The sequence below is a fragment of the Mustela lutreola genome, chromosome 6, assembly GCF_030435805.1.
Source record: "Mustela lutreola isolate mMusLut2 chromosome 6, mMusLut2.pri, whole genome shotgun sequence".
In the NCBI taxonomy this organism is placed as follows: domain Eukaryota; kingdom Metazoa; phylum Chordata; class Mammalia; order Carnivora; family Mustelidae; genus Mustela; species Mustela lutreola.
The window spans coordinates 148442891-148464538 of NC_081295.1; the positions used below are offsets into that span (position 1 = coordinate 148442891).

At 45.3% G+C, this 21648-nt stretch overlaps 1 protein-coding gene across 2 annotated transcripts in view; it reads left to right on the plus strand.

The window, feature by feature from the left end:
• Nucleotides 1–576: 576 nt before the first annotated feature.
• The window catches only part of CAP2 (cyclase associated actin cytoskeleton regulatory protein 2), a 132728-nt gene continuing 111656 nt past the window's right edge, over nucleotides 577–21648 (plus strand). The window contains exons 1-2 of one of the 2 annotated variants that reach the window (XM_059179417.1): nucleotides 577–1001; nucleotides 20258–20379. In XM_059179417.1, the coding sequence (XP_059035400.1) occupies nucleotides 20259–20379 (121 nt within the window). In that variant the 5' untranslated portion in view covers nucleotides 577–1001; nucleotide 20258. Of the gene's footprint in view, nucleotides 1002–16482; nucleotides 16618–20257; nucleotides 20380–21648 lie in introns of those variants that run through there. The other variant, XM_059179416.1, reaches the window with a different exon arrangement.

The following is a 21648-nucleotide window of genomic DNA, read 5'->3' on the forward strand; positions in this document are numbered from 1 at the left end:
GAACCAAACTAAATGTGATTTTACCACTGACAGAAAACACTAGGTTTTTAGACATTCATCCTCTTATTTGTTTGAAAATTTTTGCTTTAAGAAGTATCAATTTCCACCCCCCTCCTTCTCTCCTCTGTAATTATTTTCCTGGCATTTATTCAGTGAAGAGCTTCAAGTCCACTTTCTCAGATTGAAATAAATAATGAAAATTGAAAATCAATGTTTTCCTTCTACTCATGTTAACAAAAATGTGAGGCCTCTAATTTTATACTTATAATCAATCAATATATAAAGGGGAAATGGCCACAAATAGACATAAAAGTAGAGTGCTTTGGGATAGGTTTGCTTTTAAATAATTGGGCATTTATTCTTTTAAAGATGCTGTATGTTAGATGCATTTTCTAAAATATGCTAGAAAATGTCTTGACAAGACCCGAATGCATCTGAGCCTGATGGCTAGCTAGTGCGTCAGACGTCCACCTCCCTGTCCAGCCAGGACCCTTTTTGACGTATGGGGGTGTGGGGGCACACAGGCCCGTCTCTTGCTTCCGAAGTACCCGTCCTATCTCTGCAAAGTCTTGGCGGAGCCAGCCTATTTGCGGCTCTCCGGCCCGGAGTCTCCCGGATCTTTCCAGACTTCTTCGCGAGGCTGCCTGACGCGGTGAATCCATTTCTTCCGTAGCCGGGCGCTTGGCAGGCTCTCTCCCCCTTCCCCTGCCTTCCCCGCGCCCCTCCTCGTCTCCCACGGCCCATCTGCCCCTCCTTCCCTGCAGCCCCCTCTCCTCCCGGCTCGCCTTTATTCCCACCCGCACCCGCGGGGCTCTGCCCTCCCTCGCTCTCCCCCGCGCTCGTCTGTATTTGGAGCTCCCGGAAGCCGCCGGCGACTCTCCCCGGGAGCGGCGTGACTGACACCGGCTCCGACTCCGGGGGGAGGAGGGCGCGGGAGGACGGCGCGAGTGGCCGGACTCGGATTTGCGGCGCCGGGGACGGGACCCCGGGACACCCGGCAGGTAACCGGGAGCTGCGGGCCGGGGCCGGCGCGGGCGGGGAGGGCCGGGGGCAGGTGCGGGGGGCGCCCCGCGGCCGGCCGCTCGGAAGTTGCGCCCCCGGGCTGGGGTGGGGAGGGGGCCGCGACGCGGCGGCGGCGCGCGGGCGGGGAGGCGGCGCGGGAGCCTTCGGGGCCGGGGGGCCGGGGGGCGGGGCGGGGGCGGCCGCCCCATCTGGGTCAGCGCCGCGGCGCCCTGCCCCCCGCCCTGTCCCCGCTGCGGGCGCTCCGGGGCGGGCGCGGGGAGGCGGGGTGCGCGCGGGAGCCGGCCGGGGCCTACCCGCCCCGCGCTGCCGCCCCAGGCCCGCCTGAACTTTGGGGGTCCTCGCCCGCTGGGCTGCGAGCCGCACGGGGGGGTGGGGCGTGGGGGGAGATAGGGGAGACTGTGACCGGGCTGGATCCGACCCCGGCACCGCGACTGGAAAGTGCTGGAAAGAAAAGGACCTGGCTAGTCTGCAGAACCTGTCTAGAGGCAATGAGTCACTTTGAAAAAATGCAAAGGCAACTGAGGCATTGAGGGGACAGCCCGGAATAGGGCCTCTCTCCAGCTGGGTCCCTGGCCGCTTTGGGTCGAAGGCTGTCGGGCAAGCAGCACTTTCAGGGCTAATGATTGCATATGCAGATGGCCTTTCCTTTATTCTCCTCGGAGTGCTGTCCGGCATCACAAACAGGCTGCAACTTTTAGCTGTATTTGAATTGATGCATTGTGTAGAGTAGATATGGGTGACAGCATTTAGGACATGGAGCTAGGATTGGGTCCAAACTGCCACATCGGAGCTTGAACGTTTAGCGAAACATCAAGAACCTTTGGTTCTGTTGAGTCTTGGCAATGCAGAAGCCTATGGGACTCAGGCACCATGGTTTACCAGAATTGTTGGCAGGTACTATTCCTTTACTGCCTATGTAGGTTTCTTTTAATTTAAGGAACGTGCCTTAGAATTCTTGGTAAAATACCTGAGCTCACTTAATGTAAGATTAAGGAAATTGTTCTTAAGTTACTAAAGTCTAACTAGACTATAAGCCTTTTGAGGGCAGGGGTGGGGTTTTTGGAACTTCTTTCAGGCGGGAACAGTATTTGACTCAGCCTGTCCTGAGCAGGAAGTCAAAGTTTTTCAAAGTAATTGACTCAATAGCTTGAGTGTGGCTGAATCACGACTTGTTGAAGATAAAGTGTATTTTGCAAAGAAAACCTATTCCGTGAATTCCCATATGTAAAAATCCTTAATAGAATTAGAATCAAGGTATCATATTTATTCAAGAGAAAAAGTCATTGAGAAGTCAGGTGGGTGACCATCGAAGTGGCCATGACTTGCAGAAAAGAGGTTTTTGGTGCTTGTTGTTGACCTGGTGAAAATTGTATGAACTTCAAATTTCAGAGTCCATAAGTTTCAGCCGCACCATTCCTTTGTGTATTGTCTACGGCTGCCTTTTTTCACTGCAACAGTAGAGTTAAGTAGCTTCTGAAGAGATCACATGGCCAGCAAAACCTCCATATTTACACTCTAGCCCTTGGCTCAAAAAATTTGCCAACAAATTTGAAGTTCATATAATTTTCACCAGGAAAGAAATAGTCTTATTTTTTTTTTCAGGCATTTAAACATGTAAAAATAATTCTTTGCTTGAGAGAGGAAGGGGAGGCATAAAGACAGGGGGAAATTGAGGCAGGTTCATTCTGTTGGTAGGACTTTGCTACTTCCACGAGCCTAGTGATAGTTTGAGGAAGAGCTTTTGAAGGGATTCATGGGCCAGATTATTTGAGTGCCTGAGTCATACCCAGGAGTTTTTACATACCTTCAAAAATAGAATTAACTAATTTGGGTATTAGAGTGTTTCATGTTGTCTTGAATATTTCCTAACAGACATCTTCGTATGTGAAGTTCTGTTTTTTTATTAGTTACATAATATTTTATACATAAAAATAACAGGCTAAGCATATATAAGCTATAACCATTGTGTTCAAATGGCCACCATTACCTCATTAAAAACTAGGGTTTAAGAGCTAGATAATTGTGAAAAGATAACCTACAGAGTAGTAGGAAATATTTTAGAATTATGAACCTGATAAAGGGCTTGTATCCAAAATATGTAGTGAGCTCTTACAGTTCAGTAATAAAAAGATAAATAACCGATATAAAAATTGTCAAAGGATCTGGATAGACATTTCTCCAAAGAAGATAAACAGATAGCCAGTAAGTAAGGAAAAGATGCTCAACATTATTATTCATCAGAGAAGTACAAACCAAATCACACTGAGATACCATTTCATACCCAATAGGATGGCTAGAATAAAAAAATCAGCTGGTAGGTGTGGGTGAGGATGTGGAGGAACTGGAACTCTTTTACTCATTGATGGTGGAATGTCAAATGGTGCAGCTGCTTTGGAAAACAGTTTGGCAGTTCCTCGAAAGTTCAGCTGAATTACCATATTATAGAGCAATTTCACTTCGCGGTATATACATCCAAGAGAAATGAAAGTCTATGTGTGCACAAAATCCTATGCACAAATATTTATGCCAGCACCGTTCATAATAACTAAAAGCTAAAAATGTCCGTCGACTGATGAATGAATGTATACAATGTGGTCTACCCACGGAGTGGGATAGTAGCCATAGAAGGAAGTGAGGATCACCTGGGTGGCTCCGTGGGTTAAGCCTCTGCCTTCGGCTCAGGTCATGATCCCAGGGTCCTGGGATCGAGCCCCACATCGGGCTCTCTGCTCGGTGGGGAGTCTGCTTCCTCCCTCTCTCTCTCTGCCTGCCTCTCTGCCTATTGTGATCTCTGTCAAATAAATAAATAAATCTTTAAAAAAATATATTCTAAGTGAAAGAAGCGAGTCACAAAAGACCACAGTTTGTTTAACTCTGTTCCTATGAAAATGTCCAGAACAGGGCAATCTATGGAGACAGGAAGTAAATTAGTGGTGGTGATAGTTACAGGCTACAGGGTTTTCCTTTGAGCTGATGAAAATGTTCTAAGATTGACTGTGGTGATGATTACACATATCAATGAACTGTACACTTCAAATGGGTGAATTGTCTCCTATGTGTTACATCTCAGTAAAGCTGTTAAAGAGAACAAACAGAAAGTAGGCAAAACAAAAACCTTCTATATTGTTACCTGTCCTGTTGCGTCTTCGCGCTCCTCTCCTGTGCCATTCCCCAGGAAATCCCTTTTATAGCCCATCCTTCCTCTGTTTTCAGACCAAAAATCAAGGGGTCAGTAATACGGCAAACCTTTCTGCACATTCAATGTTGGTAAAGGAACCAATTTGCTGACTGACAGAGTTCTAGGGACTCCTGGTTCTGCTAGATTCAGGGAAGACATTTCAGAGTGAAAGGTCTTGATGCTTGTGACACCTCTCCAAAGGGAATGATGGATAGCCCCTCAGGTTTTATTTCTTTTTAAGCAGTTATGCCTTCACTTTACTGGTCTTTCTTGATCTCCCCTTTGGAGGCCCTCAGTGTCAATGATGTGTGTGCGTGCCTGTGTTTAATAACCAGACAGATCGTATTGTTTGGATCTGTCAACGTTTGGCTTTCATCAGGTTTGGGAAATGTTTGCTCATTATTTCTTTGGGTATATTTCCCATCTCAATCTCTTTGTCCTCGTCTGGGATCCCAAGGACACCAGGATTATTATATATATACACATATAGATTATTATATATATACATATAGATTATTATACATATACATTATGTATTATATTATATACATAATTATATATATTATCTATTTGTTATTATATATTATTACATATACACATAGAGAATATATAGAATTATAAAATTATATACACATATTTTTATTATAAATATATAATTATTCTATATATACATATAGAATATATAGAATATATCAAATATCATATATATAGTGAGATTATTTAATATCACCCCACAGACCTCTGCTGCTGGTCTGAGGAGCAGCTCTATGCCCACAGCCACACTTGGGAGAGGAAAATAGACCACCCCCCCGTCCCCCACAACCCCCTGGACTTTCTGTTCATTTTTCCATTACAGAGTCTCCTTTCCAGGTCTTCTGGCCAAAAAGAGGAGGGTTCTCTCAGAGATTTGGTTGCCTGAACCCCCTGCATAGTTCCAACTTTGGGTCAACCCTGGGGAGAAAAGAGAAAAAAAAAACACCCAGGAACACATTCCCAAATAAGTCTCCTTTTCCAGTTTTGATTACTTTCCTCGGTTCACCCAACTGTCATTTGTCTGAGTCTGGAAGTTGCTTCTTGAGTTTTGTTTTGTTTTTTTGTTTTTTTGTTTTTTGGTTTTTTTTTTGCTTCTTGAGTTTTGAACGCCATCTAGAGAGAGGCTGGAGTGGGTGATTCCCTCTTGACCCACACTGGTAGCTCCCTCCTCCTTTTGATGCTTTCCTGTGGCCCCTTTCCCCGTGACCCCACACCCCACCGTTCTCTTTGTATCCCCTTTACTTTGGGCTTCCTAGTCCAAAGAGGGAAAAAAAAAAAAAAGAACCTGCAATCTTTTGGTGGTCCACCGCTCTCTTTGAAAACACCAATTTTGTTACAAGTAATAAATCAAAGTCAAGAATGGAAGTAGTCCTGGGGCTGGAGACTCATGAAGAAGCGGAAGGGGCCTGGGGCCAAGTCCATCACTGGGCTGTTCCAAGTCAAACCATCATGTTCACATTTGTTACAAATGTCCACGCACAAAACTGGCCCTTTTCTTGAGAACTGGTCCTTGGGGGTTTTCCTTTTAAGAGAGCTGCTGAATCTGCTCTTCGACCATCTATAAATCTCCCAGTGAAGGCTAGAAAGTTTTGAGATCAGAAGGAGTTTCAGCAAACCTTCTTGCCTTCGTTATTCCTGAGAGACAAGGTATTCTTAACACCGAAACGACGGGGTTTCAGGAGTGAGGGAGTTTTTGTCAGGTGGTGAGAAATAACTGACCATATAAGATGCGAGCCCCTTTTCTGCTTCCTGTCACTAGTGTCCCCGCCGTTGAGATGCGCTGTGGCCTCCCCTTAGAACTGTGGTGCGCAGGATGTCCTTGGTCGCCATGTGTGGGGGATCGGAGATGCGCTGACCTGTGCAATCATGAACACATCCCTGTGAGGGGTGCTGGGGCACATTCAGAGATAAATTATAACAGTGACACTCAGGCGTCATTTTCTAGTTCTCAAAGCTCCCCCCCATCATCTCCTCCGAGCTCTCCAAAACTCCCGTGGCAGTTGTTATTATTAGGTAAGGTAAAACTTATAATTCCATCCCAGAAGCCCCTCTGGGCTTTCCCTTTCCCTACTTGCAGCCACCAGCTGTCAGCCCGGTAGGCACTTGGAACTGAGGTCGAAACTGTCGAAAACTGAGGTCCTCCCCTTAGCCGGCCACCTGCAAGCCTTCTCTGGGTTAGCGCCTGCACCACCGGACCCGGAGGGAAGGCAGCCAAGACATGGTGCCTTCTCTCTTCCCCTCCCCGCCCTGCTGATGCGCGTGGCGCTGTCTCAGATCTCCGGCACCCCAGACCTGGTCTGACTTTCTCCAGTCCACTGCCACCTTGTAGTGAGTTCCCACATCTCCCCTCAGCCGCATCCGCTGCTCTGGCCAGCTACCGTCCATCCTGGGTTTTCCCCTGTGCTCTTTTCCCCTGTGCTCTTACCTTCTGGCACAGAGTGAGTGCTCCGGAGATGTTTTCTAGCTGTAAGGCCTCAGTGCCTTGGCACGTGCATCAGCCCAGAGATGCTTTTACCCTCACTTACCTCTCTTCTTCCGAACTATGCGTTGAGAAGGCAGTAATGCCTCCTCATCCTCTGAGATTCAGCTTAGCGCCTAACTGAACGTTAAGAGCTTCCTGACTTCCCGGGGCTCACGTGAGTACCCGCCCTTCTCTACCCCAACCCCGTGCACATATGCTCCCGCAGCATTCCTCTGCGCTTCTATTACAGGATTTTTCAGCGTGCGGCTCCTTTTACTCTGAAGTGTGCTTCTGAGAAATGCGGATTGCTGGGAGTATCCGGAACAGCTGAGTTAGGATTGCTGAGCGCGGGGCCCAGCAACCTGCATTTTGAAGCACTCTCTGCGCCGCCCCCACCCCCACCCCCACTGCTTCTCCTTGGTGATTTTTTTTTTTTAAAGATTTTATTTATTTATTAGACAGAGAGAGACACAGCGAGAGAAGGAACACAAGCAGGGGGAGTGGGAGAGGGAAGAACAGGCTTCCGGCTGAGCAGGGAGCCTGATGCGGGCCTCGATCCCAGGACCCTGGAGCCATGACCTGAGCTGAAGGCCGCTTAACGACTGAGCCTCCCAGGTGCCCGCTCCCCCGTGATTCTGAGGCAGTGAAACCACTGTTCTCCTTTGCCCCCTGTCATGGCCCCTAGCTGTGGCCTCTCGGAGCAGTCTTTGGTTAAGGTTCATTGCCACCTAGGTCTTCTCTGGGAGATGAGAGCAGCAAAGTCATTCAGATTTAACTGGTTTTCAGCTATATCTTTGTAAAGAGGAGCAGTGCCCCTGACCCTTGAATGGCATAGGTTTGAACCTTGCAGGGCCACTTGGTGAAGATTTTTTTAAATAAATACCTACACTGCTGTGACTGTATTTCTCTTCACGGTTTTTTCTTTTCTTTTCTTTTTAAAATTTTATTTCTTTGACAGAGAGAGAGATACCACGAGTAGGCAGAGCAGGAGGCAGGGGTTGGGGAGGGGGGAAGCAGTCTGCCTGCTGAGCAGAGAGCAATGTGGGGTTCTATCCCAGGACCCTGAGATCATGACCTGAGCCGAAGGTAGAGGCTTAACCCACTGAACCACCCAGGTGCCCCTCTTCACAGTTTTTTTAAGGTTTTCTTTTCTCTAGCTTACATTATTGTAAGAATACAGCATATAATGCAGATAGCATACAAAATATAAGTTCATCGACTGTGTATGTTATTCATAAGGCTTCCAGTTGGTAGTGGGCTATTAGTAGTGAAATTTTGGGGGGGACTCAAAAGGTATATGCAGATTTTTGATAGCACGGAGGTGTTGGTGCCCCTAACCTCTGCATGATTCAGTTGTACTTGTTGGTTTGAACTTGCTTGGTTCCATTGTACTTGTTGGTTTTTGAAAGCTTTATCGAGGTACAATTTTGCATAAAATTCACCCATTTTAAGTGCACAATTCAGCGTTATTAGTGTATTCCCAGCATTGCGCACCTGCCACCATGATCCGGTCTTAAGTCCTTTCCGTCACGTCACATAGAGATTTTGTGCCTGTTGGTACTCACTTCCCGTTCCCATCCCCAGCTTAGGCAACTGCTAATCTTCATTCAGTCTCTAGACATTTGCCTTTTCTGGATATTCATATAAGTGGAATTGAATTCTGGATATTCATATAAGTGGAATATCTGCTCTTCCATGTCTGGCTTTTTGACTTAGCGTAATGTTTCAGTGTTCATCCCTATTGTAGAATGTGCAAGTACTTCTTTCCTTTTTCTTGCTAAATGATACTCTGGTGTGTGGCTACATTTTTTTATCTGTCTGTCATCTGATGGGCTGTTTCCTTTCATGTTTCGCTATTACGAGTGATGATGCCACGAACATCGGTGTGCAAGTCTTTGTGCGTGTGGACATACGTTTTCACTGCTCTTGAGTCACTAACAACGAGTGCAATGGCTGGGTCTTATAGCAAATGGATACTTGACTCTTGAAGAAACTTCCAAACCGTTTTGATAGCTGCTGCACCATTTTGCATTCCCCCTGGAGGTGTAGGAAGGTTCAGATTTGCCCGCATCCTTACTGGCACTTGTTATCATCTGTCTTCCTGGTCACAGCCATCCTAGCGGGTGCAAAGTGGTATCTCATTGTGGGTTTGGTTTGCATTTCCCTGATGGCTCTTGATGTCGACCGTGTTCACTTACACTGCTGGCTGGCTGTGTGCCTGTTTTCTTTGGAAAAATGTCTATTCAAATATTTTGACCATTTTTAAGTTGGAGTTTTTGTCTTATTTCTGAGTTGTAAGAGTTCTTACAACTGCGCACAGGGAGAGCAATTCATTTTGTTTTATGGAGGGACGGAAGGTCCCTAGAAACCCTTCCCAGGCTGTGGTAGTCTAGTGGGGTCTCTAAGGTTCCTCTTTTCCCAGTGCCACAATATGGCCCTTGAAGTCCTCCTAGAAACACCTTTTTTTTTTTTTTTTTTTTTTTTTATTTTTTATAAACATATATTTTTTATATACATATATTTTTATCCCCAGGTCTGTGAAACACCTTTTTGAACTACACTTGCTCCGTGGCCTAAAGCAAGAGCAAACGGGCAGCACCCGTTTGTTTGCCCAGCACCACAGGAGCTTAGAAAGGGCCTGGAGTGAGCTGAGGAGGGAACTTCTCTTCAGTGAAGGGTCTTTGCCTCACATTTCGCTAAGAGAGTAGTTCACATTTCATGATAGGAGAATGAAATAGGGATCTGTCCTGGTCCCACTCAGTGTTCAGACTCTAGCATTTTATGGCTCTGTCCTTACCCGTAAACAGCACCACCCCAAGTCAGGGCGCAGAGCCAGCCTTCAAGATATACTTAGACCTCCCCCATGGCCTCGGTTCCCGCTGGGCTCTTTCCTGCCGAGATGGCCCCGTTCCCTGCTGCCTGGCATCCTGGAGTGCTGGACTGTCCCCAGCAGCCAAACCGTCCGTTCCTGAAGGAGATCATGACCCCCTGAGGAATCCGTGTCTTCTCCGTCTGTGTAGCTCCAGCAGCCAGCACGGGACACATCTCAAAAACACATTTGCATACAATTCTCTTAAACTGGTCAATGAAGAAGAAGGAAGGAATTCATATATTAGACATGAATACATTGAGACTCACATGGGTTAAGACGTCTGCCCGGAGTTATGGAAGCTGCCAGTTAAGGGGCTGGAATCTGAAATCAAGGACCTCTGATGCCAAAATACTTTTTCCACGAGATCAAGCTATGAGTTCTTGCCCCTAATCTTCAGAGATTAGGGGCAACTTAGAGGAAAGATATTTCTATCACAAGACTGATCAGGGACCCTCCTGAGAAGTGAGACCACCAGAGCAGAGAGGACAAATGGAAAGGGGAGGTCCTTTCTACACGTGGTGGTTTTGCCCTTCTCTGCCCCACTCTGGATTTGGTTGTGATGACAGGAAGTGAATGGCAGGTGGTGAAGAGAGGTTACCCCTGACCTGTGAGACCGTGGGTGGCCTCGCGAAGGAGTTGAGTTGCAGAGTATTGGTGCAGCAGTGTTGGGAAGGACCCCGAGGCAGTTGGGAACAGCACGGTGGGGGGGGGGGCATGTTTGGGGAGGCATGGCTTGTCTCTGTGAGTGGGTCTTTGGAATCCGCTGAGATGGAGGGGGCTGGGGTGAGGTCCTTTCCCAAGTCCAGCAGAAGACACTTTGCCTTTTTTCTCTGCACTGGAACTTTATTAGAGGTTTTGGAGGAATCCATTAGCCATTCAGGATCTTGTGTTTTCTCCAGTTCTGTGAAACATTTAAGGTGTTCTTTTATTTATGTAACTCTCTGATCTTTCCTATTCTGGTTTTACTGTTTCAAAATTCAGAGACTCTTGAAACTTCTTAGCAATGAAGAGAAAATGATGGCTTTTTTTTTTTTTCCTGTTTGGTGAGAAACTGGCTCCAAGAATGCCCAGTAGGAGAGTAAGCAAAAATATAAAGGCAGGCATCTTGGCAACACGAACATATCTTCTTAGAAAAACAATTCCCCAGCTTGACTGAGCAAGGTCTACTGCCGCCCCATCGCAAGGCAGCTGGGCAAGAATTGCATTTTGATGCCACTTTATTTTCTACCCATGCCCCTTGTGTTTGGCAGATAGTGGGAACTAACTGAACGAAACCAGCATATTGAGTGAGCCAATCAATGAACGAAGGAGGGAAGACCATGGCTTTTTCCTTCTATGCGTAACTATTATCCCGTGGTTACATGATGGTTAACCACACAATTCTTCTCCCAGTGATTGGGAGCTTCTGGAGAAAGGAAAGAAGGTCATTGTTACACTCATGATAAAGAGAAATTAACACCTAGGGCAGCCTGGTTTGATGGTGGTTCAACAAATATATGTATTTTTTTAATCTGGGCGGATTTATAGAGAAAGTAATCCATTGTGACTTTACTGGCTCGGGAGAGCTCACATATAACCAGCAGCCCAGTCTCAACATAGGAGAAGGTTAAAAAGTCATCTCCTCCTGTCAGTCCAAGTCCACTTTCTGTTTAAGCTTAGACTCGTGATCTTTGGAAGCCCTTGGATCTAGGTCTCCCTTATAGAGTCTGAGGAGAAACGCTCACCACAGTTATTTCTGTACCTTCAGCCTAGTGAGGTTGACCTCAACCAGCAAGCTAGAACCTGGAAAACACAGCCATTGTGAACATGAAAATATTATCATAGTAGGGTTCTCCCCTGCTTGTTTTATGAACTTGCTGTGAGGCATTTACAAAACCCTTCGGACAATGTGGACTTTTTTTTTTTTTTTTAAGATTTTATTTATTTATTTGACAGAGATCACAAGTAGGCAGAGAGGCAAGCAGAGAGAGAGAGAGAGGAGGAAGCAGGCTCCCTGCTGAGCAGAGAGCCCGATGTGGGGCTCGATCCCAGGACCCTGAGATCATGACCCAAGCTGAAGGCAGCGGCTGAACCCACTGAGCCACCCAGGCGCCCCGACAATGTGGACTTTTAAACATTCCTGAAGCCCTGAAGAAAACAGGGGCTAATGGAAAACGCAGGGTTCACATTCCAGAGAACAGGGGCGCTCGTGTGAACCATGGGAGGAAGCCACTGTGGTGTTCAGTGGGGAAAACTAAGCCAGTGTCTTCTTCAAAATGGAAACTGCGCCTGTGAAAATCTGGCTTGCCACCTGATCTGGGATTATGCCAGTGAGTGGGCGGGCAAGGGAAGGCGGGGAGTGGTAGCCAATTAATTAGTCAATCAAAAAATATTTATAGAATTCCCTGTGTACATGGCAGCAGGCAGGACTCCGCGGGCGATGCGGGAAGAGTAAAAGGTGAGATGTCAGCCCGTGAAGGGCTCAGACTCGTTTCCTTGGGAGGCATGGTGTGCACGTGCTAGCAGAAAGCATGGCCAGAGACTGTTTTTTGTTTTTTGTTTTTTGTAAAGACTTTATTTATTTATTTGACAGACGGAGATCACAAGTAGGCAGAGAGGCAGGCAGAGAGAGAAAGAGGAGGAAGCAGGCTCCCCGCTGAGCAGAGAGTCCAATGCGGGGCTCGATCCCAGGACCCTGAGATCATGACCTGAACTGAAGGCAGAAGTTTTAACCCCCTGAGCCACCCAGGCGCCCCAGAGAGAGAGACGGTGTTTTAATTGAGCTGGGTGTCTTACGGATGCTGGGAATGTGACCCAGACAAAGAGGCGTTATTCTGGGCTTATCACCACGTACTCCATACCCTGGGGAGTCGGTTTTCAAGGCAGCTTTGAGAATTGCTTTTTATAACTTTTTATAACGAAGTAACTGGGTCTTAGCGGACCCCTTACCACGGAGCACAAGGTGATCTGGATGAGGGATGAAGGAGTGTTGTCTTCGAAACATGCTTCTGCAGAGTTTGGGTTTGTGTCCTTAGCAGAGGACGGTGTAAAAGCAAATGAGTCATTATAAAAATGCGTAGGGGCCTCCGGTTATAGGATCAGTAAGTCCTGGGGGTGTCACGTACAGCAGGGTGATTGGGATTAACAGTCCAGTGTTGTATTTTTGAAAGTTGCTAAGAGAGGAGATGCCAAAAGTTCTTACTGCAAGACAAAAACTTGTACCTGTGTGTGTCGAGGGTTCATTGAGCCTCTCGTGGGGGCCATCGTGCAGCGGACAGTGGTCACCCCTCACCTGCGGCTGTCGGTTGCCTGTGGTCAGTCGCGGTGGGGAAGCAGGTGATCCTCTTTCTGATGCTACAAGGTCTGCAGTAACCTCGTGCTGTCGTCACGGCGCCTGCATCACTCACCTCCCTTCATCTCATCGTGCTGGCACTTGGACACCTTGCGTCGTCACAGGAAGGAGGGTGGGTACCATCCGAAAGACCTAATGAGACAGAGAAAGGTCATAGTTACCTAACTTGTATTATAGTACAGTATATTGTTGTAATTGTTCTATTTATTATTAGCTATTATTGTATTTTATTATTAGCTATTGTTCTTTTTTTTTAAATGAGCACTTTTTATTTTTTTAAAGATTTTATTTATTTATTTGACAGAGAGAAATCACAAGTAAGCAGAGACGCAGGCAGAGAGAGGAGGAAGCAGGCTCCCCGCGGAGCAGAGAGCCCAATGCGGGGCTCGATCCCAGGACCCTGAGATCATGACCTGAGCCGAAGGCAGAGGCTTTAACCCACTGAGCCACCCAGGCGCCCCTTAGCTATTGTTCTTAATCTCTTACTCCGATATGTATATCAGAGATATATATATATACTCTGATATATATATCAGATATATAGTAAACTTGGTCATAAGTATGTACCTCTAGGAAAAAGCATGGTATGTATAAGGCTTGGCACTATCTGTGGTTCTAGGCTTCCACTGAGGGTGGAGGACTGTATCCCGGTGGGTAGAGGAGGACTGCAGGGTCCGTACATCAGATCATTATGCAATGCGCCTAAAACTGGTACACGATCTGTTGATTATTTCTGAATTTTTGAATGCTTGGGGGAATATTTGTGACTACAAAACTACTGATTACGTACCCCAATTTTTGTTTTGTTTATTTTAAGATTTTGCTGATTTATTTTGGCGGGAGCATAGGGGAAGATGGAGGGGATGTAAGGAGAAGGAGAAGCAGGCTCCACGCTGAGCAGGGACCCTGATACCCAGCTGGACCCCAGGACGCCAGGATCATGACCTGAGCCTAAGGCAGACTCAACCATCCGAACCACCTAGGCGCCCCTAAATTTTCATTTTATAGTAACCATTACGCATTAGAAATCATGACACATTAGAAATCTCAGTGAAGGGGCACTTGGGTGGCTCAGTCAGTTAAGTGTCTGACTTTTGATTTCAGCTCAGGTCATGATCTTAGGGTGGTGAGATCAAGCCCCATGTCCGGCTCCAAGTTAGGCGTGGAGCCTGCTTACGATTCTCTCTCCCTCTTCCTCTGCCCCTCCCTGTGTCTCTTTCTTTCTGTCCCTTTCTAACAGGAAAACAAACAAACAAACAAAAAACCCTTGGTAGAGTAAGTATGGGAACAGAGGAAAATGAAACACTGAAAAAAAAAAATCTTAAGGGTATAATTATAAGGTATACCTGAAATTTTTAGCTAGTCATTTCCATTGGCCAGGTTTTTTTTTTTTTTTTTAATGTTATGTTATTTTACTTTACTTATTTTTTTTTTTATTTTTTACTGAAGCATAGTTAGCTTCAGGTATACACCCTAATGATTTAACAACTCTGTTGACCAGTCTTTTAGGTGATTGCGCAGCATTTAAAATAAACAAAGACTTGATCTAGTGGTTTGTAGATCTGTTTCCACTGAGAGCAAAGCAGATGGGATGACTTCATAACAGTAGCTGACACGTTTGTCACCGACCATGTGACAGGCTTTGTATGCGTTTCTACCCATGTCCTAGCAACTCTATGGACGGGTAGTAACTAAAGCATAGCAAAACTAAGCTCTTCCCCCAAAGACCTGCAGCTGGTGATTCCAAAACCAGGGTCCCCTATGAACAGCCTTGGTTAAAAATGGACTAAATGGGGGCACCTGGGTGGCTCAGTTGGTTAAGCATCTGGCTCTTGATCTCACCTCAAGTCTTGATCTCTGGGTCTTGGGTTTGGGCTCCACTTTGGGCTCCACGATGAGCATGAAGTCTACTTTAAAAGGAGGGGGGCAAAATGATTGAGACCTTATAAAATGTTTGCAAGTGTGGGGAATTCTCCCTTTCTGGAAACTACTGTGGGAAAGAATAGGAATGCTATCTCTTACTGTGTTAGAGTAGTCATTGCCTATTGACAGAACACCGGACATAAAACTAGTATCAGGAACTGAATATCTATGCTTTAAGGATGGGTCTTATAAAATGACCAAGGAGGCAAAAATAATTTTTTAAATGATGACAACTATCTTTTCTCCTAGGAAAATGCCTCCAGAACGCCTTAGCCTTCCAAGACAATATATGAGAGAAAATTCACCGGCTATGTTCTTACTGAAGTGCATGAAATATTTGTAAATGTGTGCCATTACTGTGAAAGGAGTTTAAATTGTTTAAATATTTAGAATCCTAACTACTTTATTTGAAAAAAAAAAAAAAAAAAAAACCACCCCAAAATGTAGTTTTTAAACTCACCCAGAGGTACAATATGCAGTGCCCATCTTCCTATCTTTCCCACACCTCTGGAAAATCATGTTTAAAGAAAACATTTGAGGGGTATCTGGGTGGCTCAGTCGGTTAAACATCTGACTTGATTTCAGCTCAGGTCTTGATCTCAGGGTCATGAGTTTGGGCCCCACATTGGACTCCATGTTGGGCATGGAGCCTACTTAAAAAACAAAAAAACAGGGGCGCCTGCGTGGCTCAGTGTGTTAGAGCCTCTGCCTTCAGCTTGGGTCGTGATCCCAGGGTCCTGGGATTGAGCCCCGCATAGGGCTTTCCGCTCAGCAGAGAGCCTGTTTCCCTTCCTCTCTCTGCCTGCCTCTCTGCCTACTTGTGATCTCTGTCAAATAGATAAATAAAAAATCTTTAAAAAAAGACAAAAAACATCTGGTCAACCACAAGGTATATTTGCTGTGAAAGCCCAAACCCCTGAGGACAAAGACCCCAGAAACTCCCTCCAGAAGGGAAAACAAAGGTTGTGTCAAAAGGATGAAGAATCAGAAAACCAGAACGGCTTTAGACCCGTCCACAGTAACCTAGGAAGCTAGAACCTGGTGGAGCAACCTCTTGAAAATTCTGAGGAAGCCTTCTAGCCTGGAGTTCTACAAACCATCAATCAGGTGTGAGGGAAAAATAAAGATAATTTCCAACTTGCGTGTTCTCCAATAAACAATTGTGCTTTCATGTACTTTTTCAGAAGACAGTGCTCTGAAATTAAGAAGACAGTTAAGGAAGTACAAGAAATAGGAGGATACAGAATCCAAAAAGCAGGCAATACTACATAAGAGAGAGGGGGAGATGCCTCATGGGGGAAGGTATAAGCAGATCTCTGGTCACAGAGCCTACAGAGCGCCCGAGCCCTCAGAGTGACTCTCCAGAAGAGAAAACCTCTGAGAAGAAGGACCTAATAGCATTCCAGATGTGTTTGGCCCGCTCAAAAGGAGATTTCCACAACTGGGGGAAGTGTTCAGAGGTGAATCAGGATTCAGTATGTAGAAAACAGAGAAGCTGAACCACATGGCTATAGGAAAGCAGGTTGTGAAAACAAAACAAAACAAAAAATGGAGACTGACCTTAAGAGACGTCATGACTCAGCTGTGAATGGTCATAATTGTGTTGACACCGATGATTGGTCACACAGACATTGTGACACAATAGTCGGGGCACAGGGAAGTATGCGCGCATGTGATGGTGGAGATTAGGCAAGCAGAATGTGAACCCTCTTGGTTTTGGTGGGAACTCAGTGAATAATGCCTAGAACGGAAGAAAAACAAGACGTAAAGAGAGGAGCATGTTGCATACATAAGAGGTAATTAGTAAAAGCAATAGCTCAGCTACTGGGGATCGGTTGAGTCTCACTACAAAAGTGGAAGGGGGCAGCGGGGGGACTGTTGTGTTTTTGTAATAAGCCTTGTAGAACTGGTGATTCTTTAAATTCTGTGCATGTTTAAAAAGTTAAACTTTAAAAGGGGAAAAGGGAGGGGAGAATTCAAATGAGGAAAAAATGGTAAGTAAGATGAGTTACACGTCCTATTCTAAGGGAGCTCAAAAAAGAGTACTCCCAAATTAATACAAAACAAGGAATTGAGATTCACGTCAAGTGTAATTTCCAACAACAGATCATTCAGAAGAGAAAGTTGTGGACTTTTGTGTTCCTCTCCTTTTTCCTTTCCAGATACCCTCACACCTGACCAGATGATTGTGTTTATATGCTGTAAGCCAGAGGTTGTAGGAGTCCTCAGATTGGCGTTGGCTTTTGCCTGAATAGGAGGACTGGACAGTGGGGGCCAAGTTGGGGCTCATCGTCTCCCCTAGGCTCTTTTAAAAAAATGTTATCTATTTGAGAGACAGAGAGCAGGGAGGGGGAGAGCAGAGAAAGAGGGAGAGAGAATCCCAAGCAGACTTCCTGCTGAGCTCCAATGGATCCCAACACAGGGCTCGATCTCATGGCCCTGAGATCAAGACCTGAGCTGAAACCCAAAGTCAGACACTCAACCAACTGAACCCTCCAGGTGCCCTTGACCTAAGTTCTTGATTGTCCAGCTGTGTGTCTGGCTTCTCTCTGCTTCTCATCTGATTCTTAGAACATCTTATGTCCAGCTCTCTTGTATCCCCCTCTTCCGTTGGCTTCCTGGTCCGAGCTCATCTGTCCGTGGGCCTGGCTTCGACTCATTCCTTACCCTGACCTGACTGTCTCCAGCCCCTGCCCTGTCCCTTTCCTCAGCCTAATTCTTAATTCCCGGCCCCCACCTCTTCATGAAAACTTGGCTCAATCTACTTTGAAAAACCAAGGCAAATGGAACTGCCTGGGAAGAATGTGGAGAATCTGCTGCCTTGTTCTTTCTTCATTCTTGAGAGCCAGGATAGCAGCTGAGGGCGCTTGTGGGGAGAAGCACGTGCGTGTGTTTTGGGAGAGGAGGGGACAGCCATCTCGGGCCCCGTCCTTCTCCCTGGGAAATGCTATCGTGTATGTTTCCGACATCCTGGAGCGTTCTTTCATTGATACGTTCTTCTGTTTCTCTTAGAAACGGTTCTCAGATTTTAAATCTAGAGGTATCTTTACAGCTTCCGTGCATGAGCTGTGTTTTGGTCTCTTAAGAGGCTGTGACCAGACTCCACAGTCCGTGGTGATTTTACGCGAAGTGACATCTGATTTGCTTTTAGACTGCATTCCATACCAATCAGCCCAGCCCTGCGGTTTGTGGACTAACTCCTGTTGTCTCTCAACATATGGAGTGCTATTAGATAGTGTGAGTTGGAGTCTTGTCAGGGAGGCTGATTAAGCCACAGTCGGGGACAGTTGTCCTAAGTGTGAAATGTAACAGGCCCTCTGAGACGGCGCTGGGAGCCTCTGGAGGTGGTTGGTGCCTCTCTGTTGGGGCATCGGGAGGTTCGCAAACAAAGCAAACAAATTTTTCCCCCTAGTATGGGCTAGGTCTATGACAGTAACATTTGGCAAGTTGAGTAACAGGGAACATAGATAACTGTGAACAGATGGACAACTATTAAAAGATTTGAGGGGCTTTTATCATCTCTCAAATGGCCTTCACCCACCTACAGGATACCCAGTTCCCTTGCAAGATTACGTAAAGGGCTCAATTAAATTTCTTCTTCCCTTTTTTTCTTCTTCAGTTGCAATAGAATCAAAAGTTCTGACGTTAAGAGGAAAAGAATAGATGAGAAACTGCTAATTTTGAATCCCCTTGGGATTAGATGCTGATCTCAGCTGTGCAGAGAATACTGCCCCATATTTTGAAGGAATAGCTGCTGGCAGCTTTAGAGATGACTTCCAAAATAGACAGTGAACTCCCCCATCCGTATCTGATGACCGTCTGACATTTAGATGCAGAGTAACAGAGCTATCCACGTGTTTTGAGGAATATAACCTTGTTTTTAAATATGGCCATGGCAAGTCATTATGTTTAAGCTCAAAACTAGTGAAATACAAAATGCAAAAAGGAAAAGAAAATGCATTACCTGGTTCCTTGCAGAAATAAGAAATGTTGCACGTCTTAGAGCGATAATATTTATGCACCCTCTGGGGCAGCACTGTCTCTGATATGGGAGCATGCCAGTCCTCCTTGGCTCAAGATGATGCTTGGAAAGTTTGCAAGAGTGAGAACGACAGACACTGATTAAGATGAGGCATGGTTTATTCTCTCTGGGGCAGGAAACTGATTTTGCCAAAAATAGTTACAAGGTGTACAGTGGGAGCTGTGGTACCTCAACATTGGATCTCATGAGCCCGGCCAAATTAAATTGGGTTCCATTCCTCAGGGGTCGCCTCCATAGCGTTATGTTATAGGGCCAACAAATTTCAAGGTACTGGGGCAGCTGGGTGGCTCAGTGGGCTAAGCCTCTGATTTCGGCTTAGGTCATGATCTCAGGGTCCTGGCATTGAGCCCTGCATCGGGCTCTCTGCTCAGCAGGGAGCCTGCTTCCCCCACCACCTGCCTCCCTCTCTGTCTACTTGTGATCTCTGTCAAAGAAATAAATAAAATCTTTAAAACAAAATTTCAAGGTACTACCTGTGTACACTCAGTGTAGCTCTTGAAGGAGTGTTTGGAAGTAGGAAGGATAGATACCCAACCCCACTCTTATCCAGTGTCCGTTCCCTTATTCAGTGTCAAACCCAGGTGCTCCCCACTGAGACTGCTGGGTCACTGAAGCTCCCTGTCTCCAGAAACCACCCCCTGCCCCTGGACCTAAATTTTGTCCAAGGAAATAAACATTCTTGATATTTTAATTTAAAACCTCCACCCTTCAAAATAATTGTAATCTGAAATAATCCATCAACAGAAATGCTAAAGGTAGTGGTATATAGAAAACAGGTAGCTCTTGGAGGTAAAAACCCATTTGCCTGCTAAACGATGTAATTTTATAAACTCATAGTTCCGCACTGGGCTGTTTGACTGAAGCTAATTGAGTAAATAAACAATTATCAGTAGGTTTAGTATCCCCTGGAGAGTTATACTTGCACAGAAAGAGTCACTGGAAGTAGTTAAAATATGTTCCTACCATTTAGTAGGATAAAAGTTGGCAACATTAACCGTGAGATACATGTTCACAGGCTTTTAAGTATATGCTAGACATAGATTGTATCATAGCACAGGAAGCATCCAACCAGACACTTGTTAATGGCATAGGGAGTGAATTTCTTGTGCATTACATATGGGGCTTATAAATGCCATTGAATTGAATGAATAATAAGAATATTTTCATTGAGTTGAATATAAGATCAATATACTTGGCAGGGGTTTTTTGTTCCAAGTTCTATGTTTTTTGGAATTTCACCTGTTTTCCTGCTGTGTAGAAATACTGTCTAGGTAATTAAAGCCATCCCGAGCAATTTTTATTTTCCTTCTTGCTGCTGTTAAGTTTACTGGCGTCGGCTTGCTAATCCTCCCTGACATTCACACGGACTCCCGTTTGCGCCTGTGTTTTTCTAGAATGGCAGAGATGCAGGCACTGATGGAGAGGCTGGAGCGGGTGGTCGGCCGACTGGAGCTGCTGTCTGCGGGGTCCCACCGGCCTCCTGGGGACTGCGGGGAGATTAATGGTGTCATTGGAGGTAGGGACACAAACTGTTGTCATTACTGGTCTCCGTGAGGGTCGCTTAATGTTGTCCCCATCACTTAGTTCTCCAGAAATATTTTTGCCGACTTCCTTCAGCTTCTGTACCCCTTCCCTTATATGTGACCATGACATTAGCCAGATGCAAGCCACCCCTGAAAAAGGGAAAGGCAGAATGTTCCAACCCACAATCCACAAAAATTAACCGGTTATCTGTGCCTATTAAGAGCATGATCTATATGCCAAATATCATCATTCTTTTGTTTTAGTGTTTATAATGTTCCGCATTCCATAGTGACTATAAATATATTATCTGAGTAATTATCAAAGAGAAATTAATGTTCTCAATTACAGTGTCAATGGGAAGGAATTATCATTCTGTCGATTTTAATTTTAAAGAGAACAAGTCATTAAATTTAAGAACTATAATTGGGAAGGAAAGGAGTCTGAGGTGAAGGCAAACATTGGTTTCAAGTAACATGATTACATCGCATTGTTTTACTTGTGCTTACTTCTAATCAAATGTGCCTTTAACCTTGTGTGCCAATGCCACATTTGAAAAAAAAAAAAGATTTAAAAATATTATATGATCAAACATAAAAAGTTAACTACATAACATAAGAAGTTAACTCTAAGGACACCATATATGACAAACTCTCTAAGTTATCCACAGTCATTTTTTCAGTTCCTTCTTGTCTGAGGTCATAGACTTAGCAAAATTAAAATACAGGACACCCAGTTACATTTGAATTTTAGATGAACTACTTTTTTTTTTTTTTTGGCATAAGTGTGTTCCAAATATTGCATGGGATATACTGCATGGTTACACACTTATCCTAAAAATGTATTCATTGTTTATTTGAAATTCAAATGTAACTGGGGGTTCTGCATTTCATCTGGCAGCTCTATTCTTGTGTCAAGTACATTTCCTCCTTATCTGACCCATTTTGAATCCTATCAGGCTTTGGGGGCTGGGAAAAGCCTTGGGGAATGGGGGCTTAAAAAAAAAAAAAAAAAAAGCTTTCACCAGGCAAGGTTCCCATTGGTGCTTCTAGAATTTCAGGCATATTTGGAACCTTGCCTTGTGTTGCACACCTTGGGACAAAAATGACTGTGTGAGCACAAATGTAGGGGCTGGTCCCCTCCTCACCCCCCTGAAACAGAATGAAAATTAAAATGCTTTGAATGAGTTGAAAGGGAGTGTTGTTTAAAGGGAGGCTGCCAGGGGCCTGCAAGTTTCTTCCACATCAACTGAGATACATCTATG